Source organism: Pagrus pagrus (genome assembly GCF_965226575.1).
Source record: "Pagrus pagrus genome assembly, chromosome: 16".
NCBI lineage: Eukaryota > Metazoa > Chordata > Actinopteri > Spariformes > Sparidae > Pagrus > Pagrus pagrus.
This window is the reverse complement of record NC_140200.1, coordinates 2223210-2241186: the sequence shown is the minus strand read 5'-3', so window position 1 is coordinate 2241186 and position 17977 is coordinate 2223210. Positions and strand designations below refer to the sequence as shown.

The 17977-nt window shown below is 42.3% G+C and overlaps 1 protein-coding gene across 9 annotated transcripts in view; it reads right to left on the bottom strand.

Moving 5' to 3' along the window:
• The window catches only part of cdc42bpab (CDC42 binding protein kinase alpha (DMPK-like) b), a 77220-nt gene that overhangs the window by 25147 nt on the left and 34096 nt on the right, over positions 1–17977 (bottom strand). For all 9 annotated transcript variants that reach the window (XM_084378219.1, XM_084378216.1, XM_084378218.1 and 6 more), the window contains 8 exons: positions 16529–16612; positions 15352–15447; positions 14240–14388; positions 2930–3023; positions 1861–2061; positions 1485–1623; positions 792–901; positions 598–677 (listed from right to left, as the gene is read on the bottom strand). In XM_084378219.1, the coding sequence (XP_084234345.1) occupies positions 598–677; positions 792–901; positions 1485–1623; positions 1861–2061; positions 2930–3023; positions 14240–14388; positions 15352–15447; positions 16529–16612 (953 nt within the window). The remainder of the gene's footprint in view (positions 1–597; positions 678–791; positions 902–1484; positions 1624–1860; positions 2062–2929; positions 3024–14239; positions 14389–15351; positions 15448–16528; positions 16613–17977) is intronic.

Below are 17977 nucleotides of genomic sequence, written 5' to 3'. Positions count from 1 at the left end.
GAAATGACAGAGGCACAGCAGGGGAGGGGAACAGGAAAGAGAAGGAGACGAGAGAGAGACAGATGAAAGATGAGAGGATGTTGAGTCATGGAAGAAGGAGGGAGAGGGAGCGTGGAGAAAGAATGACAGCGACAAAAAGGAAGATGGGGAGAGAGAGATTTTTGGGGGGAGAGTGGGAAAAGAGCAAAGAGAGAAAAGAAGAAAGAGAGGAAAAGACCATTATCACTGAACCTTAAAGAGATAAGAAAGTAAGCGGAGGGTTTGTTTCTTTCTCACGGGTAGCCGTCAGTGTGAAGAGTCATGAACATCACCTTATTAGGGAAGGATGCTAATTTAATACGTGTGTGCTTCTTTAGACGGATTGATAAGAATGTTACTCAGTAGGATGGTTTGTCTGGGAGATCCGTCCATTTATACACGAGGCCAGATAATGACGTCTCGCTTTATTTAAAAACGTTAAAATGCAAATCAACAATCTTTATTTCGCCAACTGGAAAGATGCAGCAGAAAAGTAGTCCTGTCACTTGATGTCCTCTATTCATCTGTCACTAAAGATCCACCGAGCACAATGATAACAGTGAGTGGAAGCACACTTACCATTTACTTGTGTATGTGAAACCCACGAAGGGCAGGTGGTGGCCAGAGAAGGCAGTGTGAGAGGGAGGGGGCATGGTCTCCTGAAAAATGAGTCAAAAACATGGCAGAGAAGTGAGATTTTTACATCTAAAACATTTGATTATAAAACACATACACACATTTTCAGGCTTGTCTAAGTCTAAGGAAAACCTCACCGAGTTCTTTAGGCAGTCATCGTCCACATCGAAGTTGGAGGTATCTGTAGGACTGCTGACCTCTGGGATGTAGGGGGCCTCACACGTAAGAATGTTTTCCCAATTGATGCCTGAAAACAAGAGGTCGACCTTAAAACACACGGTGATCCTCCACTCCTTTATTAATAAGCACAAATCTGATCTAAGTCTCATATAAAGTCAAACAATTTATCTGTGAGTCTTTCATCTTCTGGTGCTACCACTCTCACTCTTTAATATACTACAATATGTATGTAATGTTTAGTTTAAGTTTATATTTTATAGTTTATTTTATTTATTTGCACAAGTAACAAGACACAAAAACATAATGTATTAAAAGAGTAAAAAGGATTGGACCATGTATGAGAAAAAAAAAAACATTTGGACAACATGCAGAAGAAAACAGACAAATTAGGGAAAATATAATAATTTGAATAACAAATAATGTTCCAACAACAAAATATCTGCACGATAATTGCATAGCATGCTGTACGATACAACTGAATTAGTTTACTTTGATCACTGATTTTACATTATATATCTGTTAAATGATAGAGGTACCATACCAAATGAAAATACACGATTGACTGAAAATGAAATATACATTTATATTTTAAACAGAAAGAACATTCAAACCACAGAAGACATGGTAACATCTGTGACATTGGACTGTACCAGTGAAGAAAGGGTGGTGCTTGAAGTCCTCAATGCCGTTCTGGCCCAATCGGTGCTCTCGACTGCAAATGAGCCGACGAATCAGATCCTTTGCATCCTCCGACACGTCTGTTATCTGCTGCGGGAACTGGAATCGCTCCTGTGCAAAAAATATGAAGGTATCCATTAGAGGCACTGGAGTCTAATTTCACTTTTCAAAAACACAGATTAAATTCCCAAAAATACAACATAATGTTTTAATCGACTTATCGTAATTATGCTTCTGACCTCTGCTACAGTGTGCTGTTTGTCACATACCCAAATTAAAAGATGATAATGTGTAGTTGTTATATATACACGCATAAAACAAAATCAACTTCAGTCTCTATAAGCTCACCTTGTGGTTCATGATCTTCCCATAGGTTTCCACCAGGGACTCTGCATAGAAAGGAGTCTCGCCGTACAGCATTTCGTACATGCAGACGCCCAGGGACCACCAGTCGCACTCAGGTCCATACTTGCCTTTCCCATCCTCCATAGCCTGTAGTATTTCCGGGGAGATGTAGTCTGGTGTACCCACCGCCACCGAGGACTGGACCTATCATAGGGGGGAAAATAACATCAAGAAAACATCCTAAAAATGTCTCACATGAGACAAAATCTGACACACAAAGAAGAGAACAAGAGCTGAGTATTAAAGTTCAGCGTGCTAATGGGGGTAATAAAGATGATGATTTGTTACAGGCTGAAGTCTGGGAAAGCTTTCCAGATGAATATACAACCGCTCCAGCAACAGCAAACAACCAAACAAAGAGCATATTGAACTTTCAGACCCCCACGACAGGAACAAAAACCTCACGTCTGCACAGACTCTTAGAGCTCTGTTTCTACTTATTTTGAGGCAATTTTGAGAATGTGTATTTGATTCTGAATGCTGAATTTAGATCAAGGCTGTAAATTTGCTAATTTCCTGATGTAAAAATGTGAATTTATAGAGCTGTCTGTCAGGATTAAGTGCCAAAAGTCTCACAATGGAGGAGAAAAAGCAGATGTTGGGATTCTGATGTATCACATGTTGGCATCATCTTTCTTTATTATTCAAGAAGCTGCTTCAATACAGATGAAGCACTGAAGAAATACACCCTCATACGATTCAAAGCTTCAATCTAGACGTTTTAGTCTACGATGATGTTCCAACATCCTCATTACTATATTTACATTGGTGGAACAAACTCAGGCACCTCTTTGATCATCTATTTCATCCTGTCATTTTCCTTTTACATAACACCTGAGGGAAGCTTTTTTTTTTTTTCCTTTGTCCGAATCATAAGTACAGGCACAGCCAAGCCGCTGAACCACACACTCCTCCTGGGAGACCCCTGGGGGTTGACAAGGAGGTCAGAAAAGCTCTGGTATGTTTGCTTTGGACCAGAGGAAGCATCAGCAGCAGTGTGGTAAAAACTCACCGTCCCGTCCTCCATGAGTTTGAGGCAGGAGCCAAAGTCAGCCAGGCGGATGTGGCCGTTCATATCCAGCAGAATGTTGTCGGGCTTAATGTCCCTGAAAGAAAACAGAAAAAAGGCGATGGGGGGTGAGGAGAGGAAAAAGACAGACTGCGAGAGCGATTCCTCAGGGTAGCGTGAAGAAGATGAAGATAACAAGACATTCTTCCAAACAAAACAATACCTATAGGACACACAGGCCTGATCTCGCGTTACAATGCAACCGTCAATTATCTTAAAATTAAATTACATAACCTGGGGAAATTTCACTGTCTTAACTTGCTTATAAATATATTTGTGATTCAATCAAGTGTAATTACCCCGCTGCACATTTATCAGCAGCGTGACAACTCCAAATTGACCAAAAGAAAGAATAAACACTGGAAATAATTGGACTGGTGTTGTGGGAGTTGGCTGCACAGAAAGTGTGTGTGTGTGATTGTGTGTGTGTGTGAGTATTATGCAACACACTCCCACTTACAAAAAAAAAAAAGACCTTGTGTCCTAAACAGACTCACTCCCCTGTTCAGTTTTGCTACAGTATTTGTGTTTGTGAGCGGAGACAGGCTGGGTGGGGTGGTGGGGTTACTGACAACACATTCCTTCACAGATGTGTACACAGTGGCCACTGCAGAGTTCCTCCTTAACCTGCATCTGTTCTGCATTACTACTGCTGATGAAGTGTTTATAATATAGATAGTGAGACTGTGGCTTCATTCCAGTCGGTGGGATTCACTGCTACACAGGGTTTTCTGTCTAGCAGCTGGATCATCGCAGTATTTATCAGCTACTTTCACTATTTCATTAGTAAACTGGATTTTTACAGTCAGGAAGTAGTTCGGTGAGCTCCTCCAGTAGCCCATGTTTAACAGGTGGCCACTGACAGGTGGTTTGTGTTGGCTGCTGATGATATTCTCTTACATGGGCGTCTCAGTGCTAATGTACATCCCTGGTGTGGATCTACAGTCAGGCCTGGTCCAGTCCGGTGTCTGGTGGCTGATTCACAGCTTGTGCTTCAGGAGTAATTCCAGAAACAACAGCTTGCTTCTGTTTTATCTGTGACCTTCTGGCGTTGGTGTTATTGGCTCTTTTTTTTTTTTTACACAGAGTTCGTGCTATACTGCTGCAACTAAGCTCCTTCATTACGACGGCTTTGTTTTGTTACACTGAACCAAACAACAGCACCATGAGGCTGCCACAGTGTGTGATTTTGGATAGCATGCCATGGCTCCGGAAGCAAAAGATGTGTGTTGTGTAACACAGCAGCTTCAGTGTCCTGCGTGACATAAAACATATGCATCGGGCAGCCCTTTCTATACAATGGCGTACCAAGGCAATAAAGACAATTTACCGTCCCTCTTATATGGCAGTTAAGATGTCCTTTGCTCAGTGGGTAAGTCATAGTCATTGTCTCGGCGAGGAGGAATAAAGGCACAGCAGTGCCGTCTTCAAACAGCCAGTGTAAAAGTATTTGGTTGAAATCAAAATCATAGTAATGATTAGGGTCGAAGTGATTTCAATTATAAATCTAAATCAATTTAAAATAAGCAATCAGTTTCTATTATTTAAATGATAAGCAGGATCTGACGTCCTCACCATCAGACCTTAGTGTGGTACATTAAAAAAATATGGTGGCTATATCATACCTGATACCATGTAGTCGATGTTTTTAAAGAAAAAATTTGAACATGTAAATAAACTTTCAAGGCATGGAAACCGATGGTCTGTTTATTATTACAAATCAAGAGTCAGTGCTGGAAAATCACTTTTAAATCGGAAACCGAATCAAATCGTGACCTTAAAATCGAAAATAATCAGGACATCCTCCATAATGATAAAACCAGACTAAGTAACCCCACTGATGGCTGCCCTGGTCTGGTATGAAATGGAGATGTCACTATATCCCACCATCGTGGCTAAAAATAGTTTCTGTCCTTGTCTGACCATTCCAGTGATTTCCCTCAAGGGCAGACCCCGTCAAGCCCTCTGTCTGAGGCCCCCGCATCAACATGCTGAACCAGGACATGCCTCAATGCACATGGTACAGAGGGCACATAAATACTCCTTCGAGTTCATGCAGATACACTCAAATAAAAAGAGGTTACAGGGGACGATGTGGAACTAATAAGTCGGCTCAAACAGGCACTCAGACTATAGTCACAGGTCACAGAGCTGAGCTGGTGCTACTTGTGGGCAGCAGTGTGAGCATGGCTGTGCTTAAAATAATAAACCAGATGTCCAACACAGGCACGCACAAACACACGCACTCACTAACCCTAACTCATGCTCAAACCCACCAGAAGAGTGTACAGAATAAAACACAACAACTCATCTAAATACATTTAAGATAGTCGAACTCCTCAGCCTCCTGTGTTTGCTCGTGACAATGGCCCTGACTGGCCCCATTCAGCCATTACAGTGTGTGCATTTTTAAACTTGGCTTCAAACAGACGGACACAGACAGAGCTGTGTCTAATAAAAGTTACAGTGAGGTCACAAATAAATTCCAGTGTCATCTGATAGACAATAACCAATGTGTTAAAGCTGGCTGCCAAAACAATCAATGTCTGCCGGATAACACCACTTCAGGAAGTAGAAGCTAATCAGTTAAAGCTCATGAAATTCCCACATTCCACTTTGAATTTTCCTTTAATGCTTGTTAACTTCTCAATAAATGCATGAGACTGCTGCCCAAGCCCGAGACACTTTTTTCTTTTAAGAGTGCGCAGACATAAATTGGTTTTGAAGACGCCTTTGATGTGTCTGTCTTCAGCCGGAGAACTCTTCAAAGCCACATGTGGAGCCCCTGTCATTTCCCAGCAGTGTTAATAGTCCCATCTCATGGGGCTGCAGCAGGGGGCGGGCGAGCTATCTCTCCGCTTCACACACACCGCTAAATCACCAACCTATAAAACCATGGATTAAAGTAATATGTGCATATATGTGACTTGTATAGACACATAAATTGTGATCCAGATAGTATGTACATAAACTGACACTTACTAAACCTAGTCATCATAGAAGGCCTGAACAAGAAGACACAAACTTGGGTATAATAACTTTTAACTTTGAGTGGTGGAAACACGAGTATTGTCTAAAGCGGCCATGATCAGCTCCGGGTGTTAGACCACTAGTAGTGCTCTGCAGAAGTGTTTCATGTGTTAAAACAGATAAATATGCTCGTGCAGGAGCATGCTGGTCTGGCCATACACATTACTACCAACTGTTTCACACTTTTTCTCTGACATGCAGGTGGTGGTATAATGCCAAGAAACACAGCAATAAACCAATAAAGTTCGGCATGAAAATGGGCAGATTTAATATTTTCCATAATTCAGCTTTGCAGCCGTTTAATGAAAAAAGGAAATACAGTATTTCAATTATTAAAGAGACGGGAGTTTAGTTGGAGGGTGTTAGAGGATGTGGGGGAAACTTCAACTATGTATTGTGCAGTTTGCCACAAGTCTGACAGTAAGGCGGCATAAAAAATTACTTCGGACAATTACATTTCTGAACCACTTGCCCAACTGCACATAAAGTCACACATTGAACTTATTAGTCCTCAAGGATAGACAGAGTGTGTTTAAGTGAGAAACACTGAATATAAATAGAAACTTATCTCACAAGAATACTCCATGGGGGACATTTAAATGGCAAATACTCAGTGAACTTTGACTCAGTAATTAAAGTTCAAATGTCTTGAAGAACATCATCCTTTAAAACATGGTGCTGAGAACGGATCTTGTGCTAAAATAAACACAGATGACTAGACCATCTCATGATTTTCCATCTGCAAGAAACCTAAGAAGTTATAATGAGTTTAACTTTCACAGCAGCAACTTAACATTTTTATGTAGGTGGATTTACTATTTCACATCTTACATGAATGTTTACCAAGTGGAAGTGTTTCTTTCTGTTACCCTGTCAGGCACACGCCCTCTGCACACAGGACCTGTATCACCTTGACGGAAAGTGTAGACAAATCATGAATGACAACCGCAACACAGTTGGAGTAGATTGTGAGCATGTTGATCTGTGTGTGTGTATGTGTGTGTATGTGTGCATTGGTGCTTCATTTGCTGGAAGGCCTTAATCTGCTCCAAAGTCTTCTGGTCTGCCAAAAAGCAGGCAGCGTGCATCGACCCTGGCCTGACAATGTGTATGTAAATGTGCGTGGCAGACACACAGCACAGTGGGGGTGAGGGAGGTGAGGGGTATTGGCGCTGCCTCTGTTAAACCATTTAGCAAAGCCCCTGTCTGCCCACTCCCCTCTCTTCCTCTCCCTCTCCTTTTAGCAGCAATCGTCTCTGCCACCTTTCTTCCCTACGTTCCCAAAACTGCCCGACCTCTTTCTCTCTGACCTAAAGTCAACATTACATTTTGCCCGCTGGATTAATATCATCGTGTCTTTAACAATCTGTGTCACACTGACTGCTGTGATGGACAGACAAGCCACATAAAGCCCCCAGCTCCATTCACGGGATGCTAACCGCACAACTGCTGACTAACATTTAGCCTTCCACATATTGAAAAACCTAGAGAGGTGGCGGTGCTAAGCTAGTGCTAGACTGCACGAGTTAGCATAGCTAATTGGGCTACTGTGTCACAAGGCTCCTGTGGTCTTAAGGAGCAGTGCAGAGACAAGAATAGAGGGAGGTAATCTCTTCTAAGACCACAGCATCCATCTGTGAGGGCCATCTGGACACCACCTCTCACACACACACACACACACACAGACACACACACAACCACACACACATAGTGGCCTGCAGCAACACTGGAAACTGCACAGACAAGGCATGTCCACATGGCTTTAGCCAAGCATTTGTCAACTAATGGTTCAAAGGAACCGCTGCCTGTGTGACTTCTGGCATCATTCGATACTGACATTCACTTTCTCTCTCACACACACTCACACACACACACACCTTATCACCTCCTTATCACCTGCTCACTACTAAAACATTTTTACAATACCACCAACATCCCAAGATATTTGATAAATGATGGTTAAAAGTGTGTGTGTGTGTGTGTGAGACAGAGAGGGAGCCCTGTCCTTTCTTAGATCACTGGGCCATGAAGAGACACATGGCCCTGATCAATATTAAAACACAAAGGCAGCAATCAATAGGAGGAGACACGCTGTCCCACACAGTTGCACACAGTACTCTACAGTAAAAACACCTCATTCAGAACAGATGTTAACTGTCACACCCTCACATGACATCTTATTTCATTATCCATCTTCCTCTTTCCATGATCACAACAAATGCCCCCCTCTGTCTCCATCAATACACACACTTGCCGTCCCTTTGTACCGACCCCCCTTCAGGATCCCCCTCTCTCAGGCACCGACACACACACGCTGTCCCGTGGCAGACAGATGTGGTGCTAGGCAGCACAAAGCCATGCTGGGCTGGCCTATTGAAGCGTTTGTCAGGCCCCACTGGGAGGCCGCGCAGATCACTGACCACTGAATAAATGAACACATACACCTCCCTTTGGGTCGCACTCCAACGCTCGCTGCCTCTCAGGGGACTCAAATGAGGGGGGATAGAAGGTTGACCTTAAGGCTCTCTGCTCTTCATTTCTTTCATCTGGGCTCTTTTCAACTTCATCAGTGTCAACAGGACTGCAGATATTAATTTCAAATGGGGCAAGGTCGAGGACATCACAATACGAGAAAAAAGCACACATTATGTGAGCTTAAATGCCATAATGTGGACTTAAGGCTATTGTGATTTGCTGCCCAAATAATTTAACTCAGGGACCGGCAATGTGATGACATATAACATGAGACCATATACATTTGTGAACCACTATTTCACTCACTAATATATTTCATATCATTAGGTCATTAGGGCAATGTTGCACATCAATATGCACTAGGATTTCCTTATAGTTTCTAGTAAAGCTTGGAAGGGATCCATGGAGAGCTACACACACAGAGACACACAACCTGAAACCGTAAACTAAACAGCCAAAAAGCACAAATAAGGGAGCAGCAATGTCAATATAATGAAACACCATGTCTCGGTCATTATGTCTTGGATGACACTTGAATACACTTGAGTCCTCTAAAAGCCAGGAGGAGTCCCGGCAGGGAGCTGCAGTCAATGACAAGAACAGTGAAATACTCCTTTGACTCTACGACAGGAGTGTGTGAGCGCTTTTTACTCTCTTTTTTTAAAAGGTTGCAAACCACATGAAAAATCCAGCCCCATCCAGAGACCCACAACATGTTATTACGCTCTCCTACTGGGGACCCAACCAAACATTAGCTCATGGTCATTTTACATCCTGACCCACAACTTGATGAACACTACATGTGATGAATATAATGTGCCACACGGGCCCAAAAATAACTTTTTGAAAAGTGGGGTCATATTGTTTTTGAGGACTAGACGTTTACATGTACTGCTCTTACAGAGTTAGCCTGTTAATTCAACACAGTGTTGCATTGTGGGTTGTTTGTAGCCTAAGGTTGCTAGGCTACTGAGTTACTTCTCGTCTGTTTATAGTGAGTCCGTCAGCACTTAAAGTGTTTAGTTAGCCCAGTATAACACACAGAAGCTTCTCAAGGCTTGTGCAGTGTGTTTCCCTGTCACAGACGAAATACATTTCTGAGAAATCTCAACAGCTGAAACACACGAAGGAGCGAATAATCTGTCAGGCAGCGAAGAATTTCCAGGGAAACTGAACGTCACGATGAGCAACTCATGAAGGAATAATGTTATCTGCTAGATAAAAACATGCAGCGTGCTTCCACGAGTGTGTGAGTGTAAAGATGAACAGAGGGACGTCACAGATTTGTGTTGACTACGTTGTCCACAGGCTGTTATTGATTATTATTCTTTTTGACTGATTCTGATGAACAAACCAATTCAAAAATACGTTACTTTGGATCTGACAGAGCCGCTGCTCTTTCTGTCACCAGCACTCGCTGTGGTCTTGCTCAATGTCCCGCACACAACATGATCTGATTAGTGAAACGCCACCAGGAGTAACTGAATCAACACTGAATAATCTGGAATCTGCACAGCAACTGGAAACTAAACGTTTAAAATTAACGTATTAATGGAGTAAAAAGTACAATATTTACCTCCAGACTGTGTGGAAGTGGAAGAATAAAGTAGCAGAAATTTGAAATACTCAAGTTAAGAACGAGCAACTCAATATTGTACTTAAGTTATACTTAGTTACATTCTATCACTGGTTATTCTACATTTTGACAACAAGTTTTCAATTTTACTGAAAATGTTTCTCTAAATATCTCTTAATGGTCTCCTCGATTATTAATAATCCGTATTGTGGCGGCTCTGAAAAAAACATAGTGCTCAAAGATCCAAATTTTCATTTAAATGTTCTGACTACTTTTTTTTTTTTTTTTAGGAGTGTGCTACAAGGAAACTGGCAACACAGGCCATTTAAAACTGCAATTCCCAAGAGAAGAAGTGAGAAAATGATCGCACTGCAGCCACAACCTGCCCACTTATATTCCTCGTCAGTGGCCTGGTTGTGTGTGTGTTGTGTTTGCTGTAACTGAAAGTGAGCAATGAATAGAGGGTGGTTGGTTTTCGGTTTAATGGACATTAGAGCCTTTAAATTACAGGGTTAATGCATTGTACTCGAACTTAGTCATGAGAATAGGAACGACACAAAACACACATGCACATCATTACTGAGATAAACACACACACACACACACACACACCCTCATGCACGTGCAGGCACACTCATCAGACGGGCCCAGCCAGCAGGACACACCCTCCTCAGGGGACCTGCCTGGCCGTCTCCACCCTCCACAAAGCGAGCACACAAATCTCTCACGATCGTGTGTGTGACTGAGAAAGAGAGAGCAAAGGAGGAGTTGGGGGTTGGTACATAGGAGGAGGTAACAGCACCACACCCCCACCCACACACCTCCCATACCCCATCATTACTGTCCCAAAGCATCCACGAGGGGACTTAAAGAGAAACAGTGCCGTCCCCTCCTCCCTGTCCCTTTTTCCCTTCCATCCACTTCTCCATCTCCGCTGCCTCCGCCAACCCCCACCCACGGCCCCCAGATAACACCATGCAATTAGTGGCTCCCCGCTCTCTTCTCATTCACTCCCTTTCTTTACTTATACATTTATATCTACATCTCTCTATCACTCTGTCGTCGTCTCTCGGCGCGTCTCTTTCCGTCTGCCTTTCCACTTGGTGTATTAGAGATCTGAGCGAGTGAAGACACACCCAGGACATTCTCCCACCGAGCAGCTGAGCCTTATCCTACCCTTCCTCTGACCCTCCCTTGTTCTCTATCCGTCTCTCATCTGTCCCTCGGTCTGTCCATCCTTTGCTTGCCCCTTGAACAAAATTGCTGTGACGAGCCTCCAGCGAAAGAAACACTGTAATTGTGATAGCATGCCGATGTAACCACTTCCTGTCTAGCAGAAACCGACTTCCTGCTCCCAAGGGCATCTTCTTTTAGCTGAAAAATTCTTTTGGCATTTACGTATGCTAGAGAATAAGATGGTTGGTTTCAAGAGCCACAGGGTGTGAACAGTCTGATTTAGATTCTTGTTTTTAATTGTTTTCAAATCAGGGAAATGAGTGAATGAGTCAAAGTGTCTGGAGTGAGACATTTTATCTGACAGATATAGTTACTTGTCAAATTAAGATGTTGCATCTCAAAAAAATATGATAATAGTGCAACAGAATTAACGAGTGGTTCCCAACTTTAATCCCAGGGGATTCATTACGAAAGACGGCGTGTAGTTTGGGCTAATTGTCTAATTTCAGATGTCTATTAGTTGTTAGCAGGTACGCCGAAGATTTAAATAACTGTTTGAGGACCAAAGAGGATCCACAAAAAGTTTTGAGAAAAGTCTTAAAAAATAATATAACTTTGTTTTTCCTTGTTTCGACCCCATTAATCTTTTCACAAGCCCTCAGATTTATCTCCTGACCTTTCGGAGGGGGCCGCCTCCTAGGATAGGAACTGTGGGATTAAACTACCGGACTGCATATAAAGTAGTTAAAACAATAATAATGGCATATTTAGTGGTATCAGTCACCGGGGTTATTTTACTGCATAACAAGGACTTTTTAATCTTTGAACCTGCCACAGCAGATCTTTGAGTCACTGAAATTAGCTGTGAACACGACATCTTTTCAGTTGATGCTGTTGCTTATTTGTACAACTAACAGTTACAGAGCGACATTATCATTCAATACTGGCCACCTGATCAATGTGAGGCCAATATTCCCTCTTTTATCTCTGCTTTGGGCCTCTACCAACTCTCGTGGGAAATATCTGGCTTTTTAGCTGCTACATGCTCCACTATGTTTATCAGTAAGTCACTGGATGCGCCCGTCTGCTGAGCCGGTTGGGTTTTGAACCAAAACAGTAAAGTTGCTGCCCGACAACTAAACAATTAGCTGAAACTTGGTACACAACTCTGTAAAGCCAAGGGGAGCGCAAGTGATAATATTCTTTGGCTCATTGCTATGAAACTTCTTTTTTTTTCTCCTTTAGAACAGAAAAACAAACCTCCAACAGCATACGCCGTATTAATATATGAAAACAGAAATAAAATACAAGGAATGAGGAGGTTACAGTTATGAAGTCAGACAGTAGACAATAAGAGACAAACTGGCAAAAATACATTTGACAATGCTAAAAAAAATAGATACATAAATGAAAAAACTATATTTAATAAAATAAATACAAACTAATTAATTAGTTAATCTTTTGCAGAAGTGTACATAACGTGTGTCACATTTTAAAATATAACTTCCAAGGATTTGAGCCGGTATGTTGTCATACAGTTGCATCAGGACCTTTAATGAAGGAGATGTAATTCACCCACTTAGTGTAGTATTTCTCCACCTGATTGGTGAGCCTAAAGGAGAGGCCCTCATGTGCAGCCACAATACCCAGTTGAGAAAACCACACCCTGGCTGGCGGTAAGGTGATCGCCTTCCATTCTGTCATGATAAGTTTTCTCCCCAACATGAGGGATGTCTGAACTCAGTCTGCGTGAGGTGCAGGCGAGGACTTTAGAGGGAGAGGATCACCCAAAACAAACAAGGCAGGGCAGAATGCGATGTCTAATTTAAGGATCATTTTGGTATTCTCATACACGGCAGACCAGAAGTTTTGTGCAACAGGGCAGGAGTGTGCCAACGCTCGTCCCACACCTCCAGCAATTCTGTCTCTTAATTTCACCCTGGGACCAATATGCTCCGTTTATAATTTTAAACTGCACTAGTCTCGCTCTGAGTTCCTGTGATGTTTTCTTGTAGTTCTTTTAAATGTTGCTCCATTCCTGCTCTGTGAATGATGATAGGTTAAGATCATTCTCCCAGGCTGATTTAAGATTAGAGCCATGACTATCAAAACTTTTATGCAACAGGGAGTAGTATTTTGATGCCTCATGGCCAGTACCAAATATTTTAACTACATCGGAGAGAACGTCAGAGCTTGGCGGGGCAGCTGTAGTGGAACCAAATGTTTTAGTCAAGAGATGTCTAATTTGAAGATAGCTCCAAAATTGTTGTTAATGGAGACCGAATTGCTGTACCAGGATTTCATTCTGCCTTTATCACATAAATCCCCCGGTACTAGAATACCTTTATCCGCCCATTGCTTCCAAAGAAACTATGAAACCTCTTTAACTGTTCTAATATTGTATTTCATACATTTTTACGATAAAAATATTGATTACAGTCGCCGTGAGTACATTTGGCTGATAAAACTGCATCTTACTTAAATAGGTTTTTGATCGCAGGACTTTCACTTGTAATGACATGTTGTATTAGCACTTTTAATTAAATCACAGATCTGAGCACTTCTTCCAGCTCTGCGGTTATTTTCTGAAGTGCTGAAATCCTGACACACACACACACACACACACACACACACACACACACACACACACACACACACACACACACACACACACACACACACACACCTCAAATGGGAATGTGCAAGAGTGAAATAATAACACACACAGGAACACAAACTAATATAGTGTATAATTACTCAGTGGTATTGACTAGTTTTAGTGATGACTGAAGACAAACACGTGCACACACACACACTCTTCACTTTTTTCAATTATTTTCATTTAGCTGCAGAGGCGCCCCACAGCTGGAAAATCGCCCACACAGCAGGAATAATGTAAATACACTGAACATCCATCACCAGGACTTTTTGCTCAGTCTGTTCCTCTTCAAAAAAAAAATAAAAAAATACACACACACACTGCGCCTGCTCCTCACCTGTGGACGTAGTGTAGCTGGTGGACCGAGTCGATGGCCAGCACCATCTCAGCCAGGTAGAACTTGGCCATCTCCTCCGGCAGCCGGTCCTCAAACTTACTGAGCAGAGTCAGCAGATCGCCACCCACATAGTAGTCCATGACCAGGTACTAGAGAGACAAGGAGACAGACATTAAATGACAATGACAGGTACTGGAAAAGTACAAAGCAAAAGCGCAGGAACTAATCAATAATTTTAGACAAAAAAGATCTGCATATTGTGAGTGAAGTGAGATGTTTTATGAAGAAAACAATAGAAGAAAGTCATAAAGAAAGTAAAAAATAGACTGCTTCCCCCCACCCTCCTCACTTTCCTCTCCTTTTTTTTCTCACAGTATCATTATAACAGGGGGGCACTGAGGGCAGCAAGCGAGCACCTAAACCCTTCCTAAACTTTTGAGGGTTTCCCTAAAAATAGACGGCTGGACGGGCAGCGCTCTTTATTTTTAAAGCCTTGGGGAGTGTCCAGGGTACAGCATTTGTTGTGAGAATGTGGGAAATGGAATGACAAGCAGTCTTGGCATTTGAACTCGGGGTCACGGGGAGAGGACAGACTGTCAGGTTAGAGAGCAAACGATCGCCTCTAACAGCCAATGAAAGCGAGGAAGAGCTCGGTCTGCAACCAGTCAGCGAGCTCAAGAGTCATTCTTCTGGTTTTTTTATGTAAATGTTTTCTGGTAACCTTCTGTTGCCCAATTTCCCACAATTCAAAGTCATGTTGTGCTTTGCGGTAAGAAGTGAATGTGCTGGTCAGCGTCTGGCAGGTCACCAGCCGTCATGTGGAGGTGGTGCTGTTTTCTATATATGGACTTGGCGGTGAACAGTGAAAGTCGCAGGTGGAGCTACACAATGCAGGACTGTGGTTGTTACTTTGGAAAGTACCGAGTTTGAATGTGCTGAAAAGTATGAAGTAAAGTCGGGTGTTACTAAAAGGATACATCAGATATATAACGGTTAAAAGCTCCCCGCGGGAAGTTTAACAGGGGGATTTCTGAATATATACTTATGCTGGGTGGTGGGGAAAAAAACTATTTCCTGCTCACGACTGTACAGAAGAAGAAAGAGAAGGTTACCAGATTGTTGTCGTCCTGGAAGGCGTAGTGCAGGGTGGTGATCCACTGGCAGTCCCCATTTACCAACACATCCCGCTCCTCCCGAAAACACGCCGTCTAAAGAAAGATGCAATAAAGATTAGACTTGAGAAGAAAACATTACACAGTAACAACAGCCATAGCTCGGTCCTGTCTGGCAGCGCATTTACTTTAATTTAGATAACCTAAGTGAGGTCAGCTTTCTGCTTAACCTGATTTCTTAACATGATGTAAACAGGAAACCCCTTAGTTGAATGAAACCTGATTAACACAGCTTGATTGAAAAAAAAAAGTGGTGTCTCAAACCCTGTCTGAATGCGACTCCTCCAGCTATAATGTCTTACATAACTCATGGCTTATTAATGTGGCCGCCTTGGTTCAAAATTTATTGCATAAAACAGAATCAGATCAACAAAGATTTTTCAGTAACCAGGATATTATATTGCAAGTTGTTTTTTGCTTTCCTGACTTAACATGATGACCCACTGACCCGGTGTATTACGTGCATGTCACTGTTCTGCAGATCATTTTTCTACACCACCCTGGTAATCTACTGCATGCTCCTGTGATTTAATGTCAGGCTCTCTGGTGAAGTAATCAGATCTCAGAATACTGCGATGTAAACTGATCACTTTATAAAATAAATCACCACCACATGAAAAGATTGCCCCCAATCTTGTACTTTAATTGGCAGTATTTAAAATGCTTGCACGGCGCTTTGATGTTATCTGTCTACAACCACAATTACATACTCAGTGTCCACTGTCTACTGTACATCTGCTGCTCTACATCGTTTCCCATGTCCAGGCGTTTGCACACACAAACACACACACAGCAGGGACCAGTTTAGGCCTGTGACGTATGAGGCATGAAGATTGAAGACCCAGGGGACCGACAGGAATGTCAGACTGTCAGGAAGAGGTCGATGAGAAAAACATGCAGCTCGTGCAGCAACATGTTCTGTAAGCATTCATCAATGTAGGCCTGATTTTAGGGCTCATAAATGACGGTTTCAGTTTCTCTTGATAGCAGATTTTTTTTATTTACCATTAATCCTCAGCATTATTTCTTTACAGATGTACCCAGTAGTGCTGCAGTATCCGAAACCAGTAACAGATCTGGTGCCACCAAACAAAAGCTATGCGTAAGAGATGCTCACCTCAGCTCGCTTCAGCATCTCCCACTTGTTGAGAATCTTCATGGCGAAGACCTTGTCTGTGTTTCTTACTTTTACGACTGCGACCTGCAAGAAAGACAGAAGAGTGGAAGCGTTAAAAAAACTTTGAAACTGTCAATTTGTGTGACAGCAAAACTAGTCAAAGAATGAGAAGCAGGTTAAAAACACAGACCCTGACACAAGAGGAAAAACAAATACTACTGCAGGATATTAATGTTGACATGTGTGACCATATTTCACAGATCCACAAACAATTCAGAAAGTACAAAAAAAACACCACACCCATAAGTCTTCCTGATTATGATTATTTGTTGTGGTAGAACAACAAAAGAACAAGAGGGAGATCATCTCAATCTCATCATCTCAGCACTGCATTATCACAAAAGCAAAATTTACAAAACCTTAAAACAACTTAAGACTCGGGGAGGAGGGCTATACTGAGATAGATCTATTGTACCACGAAACAGGATGAAGTTGAAAAGGAAGATTTAACGAAGGGATGATTGGGAAGAGGACCGGAGGAGGGGAAATGAGAGCTGGGAGGAAAGCGAAGCTGAGGTGAAGAAAAGAACAGGATGCAGAGAAGAAAGGAAAGCAGAGAGAATCCAAGGAGAGGAAGGGAAGAGCAGGAAGTGACCACAGATACTAAAGTGCTGACCTTAAAGGCCAACAGATGCAATCCACCTGGACCCGGGCGCAGACACACACTCACACACAGCTGGACACTTAAATATGATTCAAGCTTCCTACGAAGTCTGCAGTTTGTGAGAAAAATCTGACCACTCCTCTCATCACTGTGTCCAATGATCTGTTAATGGCCACAAATCATCTGTTCACAGAGCACCGATGTGGTTATCACTTTTAAAATCACAAACAAGCCGTTTAAAGTATGTCGTTAAATATCAAAACAACTTATTAAAGAAAATCAGCTAACATTATTATGTTTTTGTTTTATTATGTCAGATCATCACATCTTACAGTCATCACTCACCACACTATTTCTCTATACAACTGGATGCACTGAATATGGGCCACACTTGTGACCTACAATAACTTCAAATCAAATAAGCTTGAAATTGACTGAGTAACTGCTTTTAAATGGATTATGAGGCCCTGCACCGTCCACAATCTCACACACTTACATATTTGAAAGTTAAGTAGATACAGAAAATCCTCTCACCTACAAGCGTTAGTCAGTTATACCTTTTCACCTCCTTTACCACCACACACTGCCTTTCACACTCTCTCTTTGCGTTTGTCATACACTCTTGTATCGCCTTAACAACATAACAACTGCCAACTTTCCCCTCACTGATAATTGCTGAACATTACCATGACAAGCTTCCTCAGCTCCGGCTTCACTTTTTGCCTAAAAAGGAGCTGCAAGAGCTGCGGTGACAAACCACTGCAAGCTGACAGCCAAAGCTCACG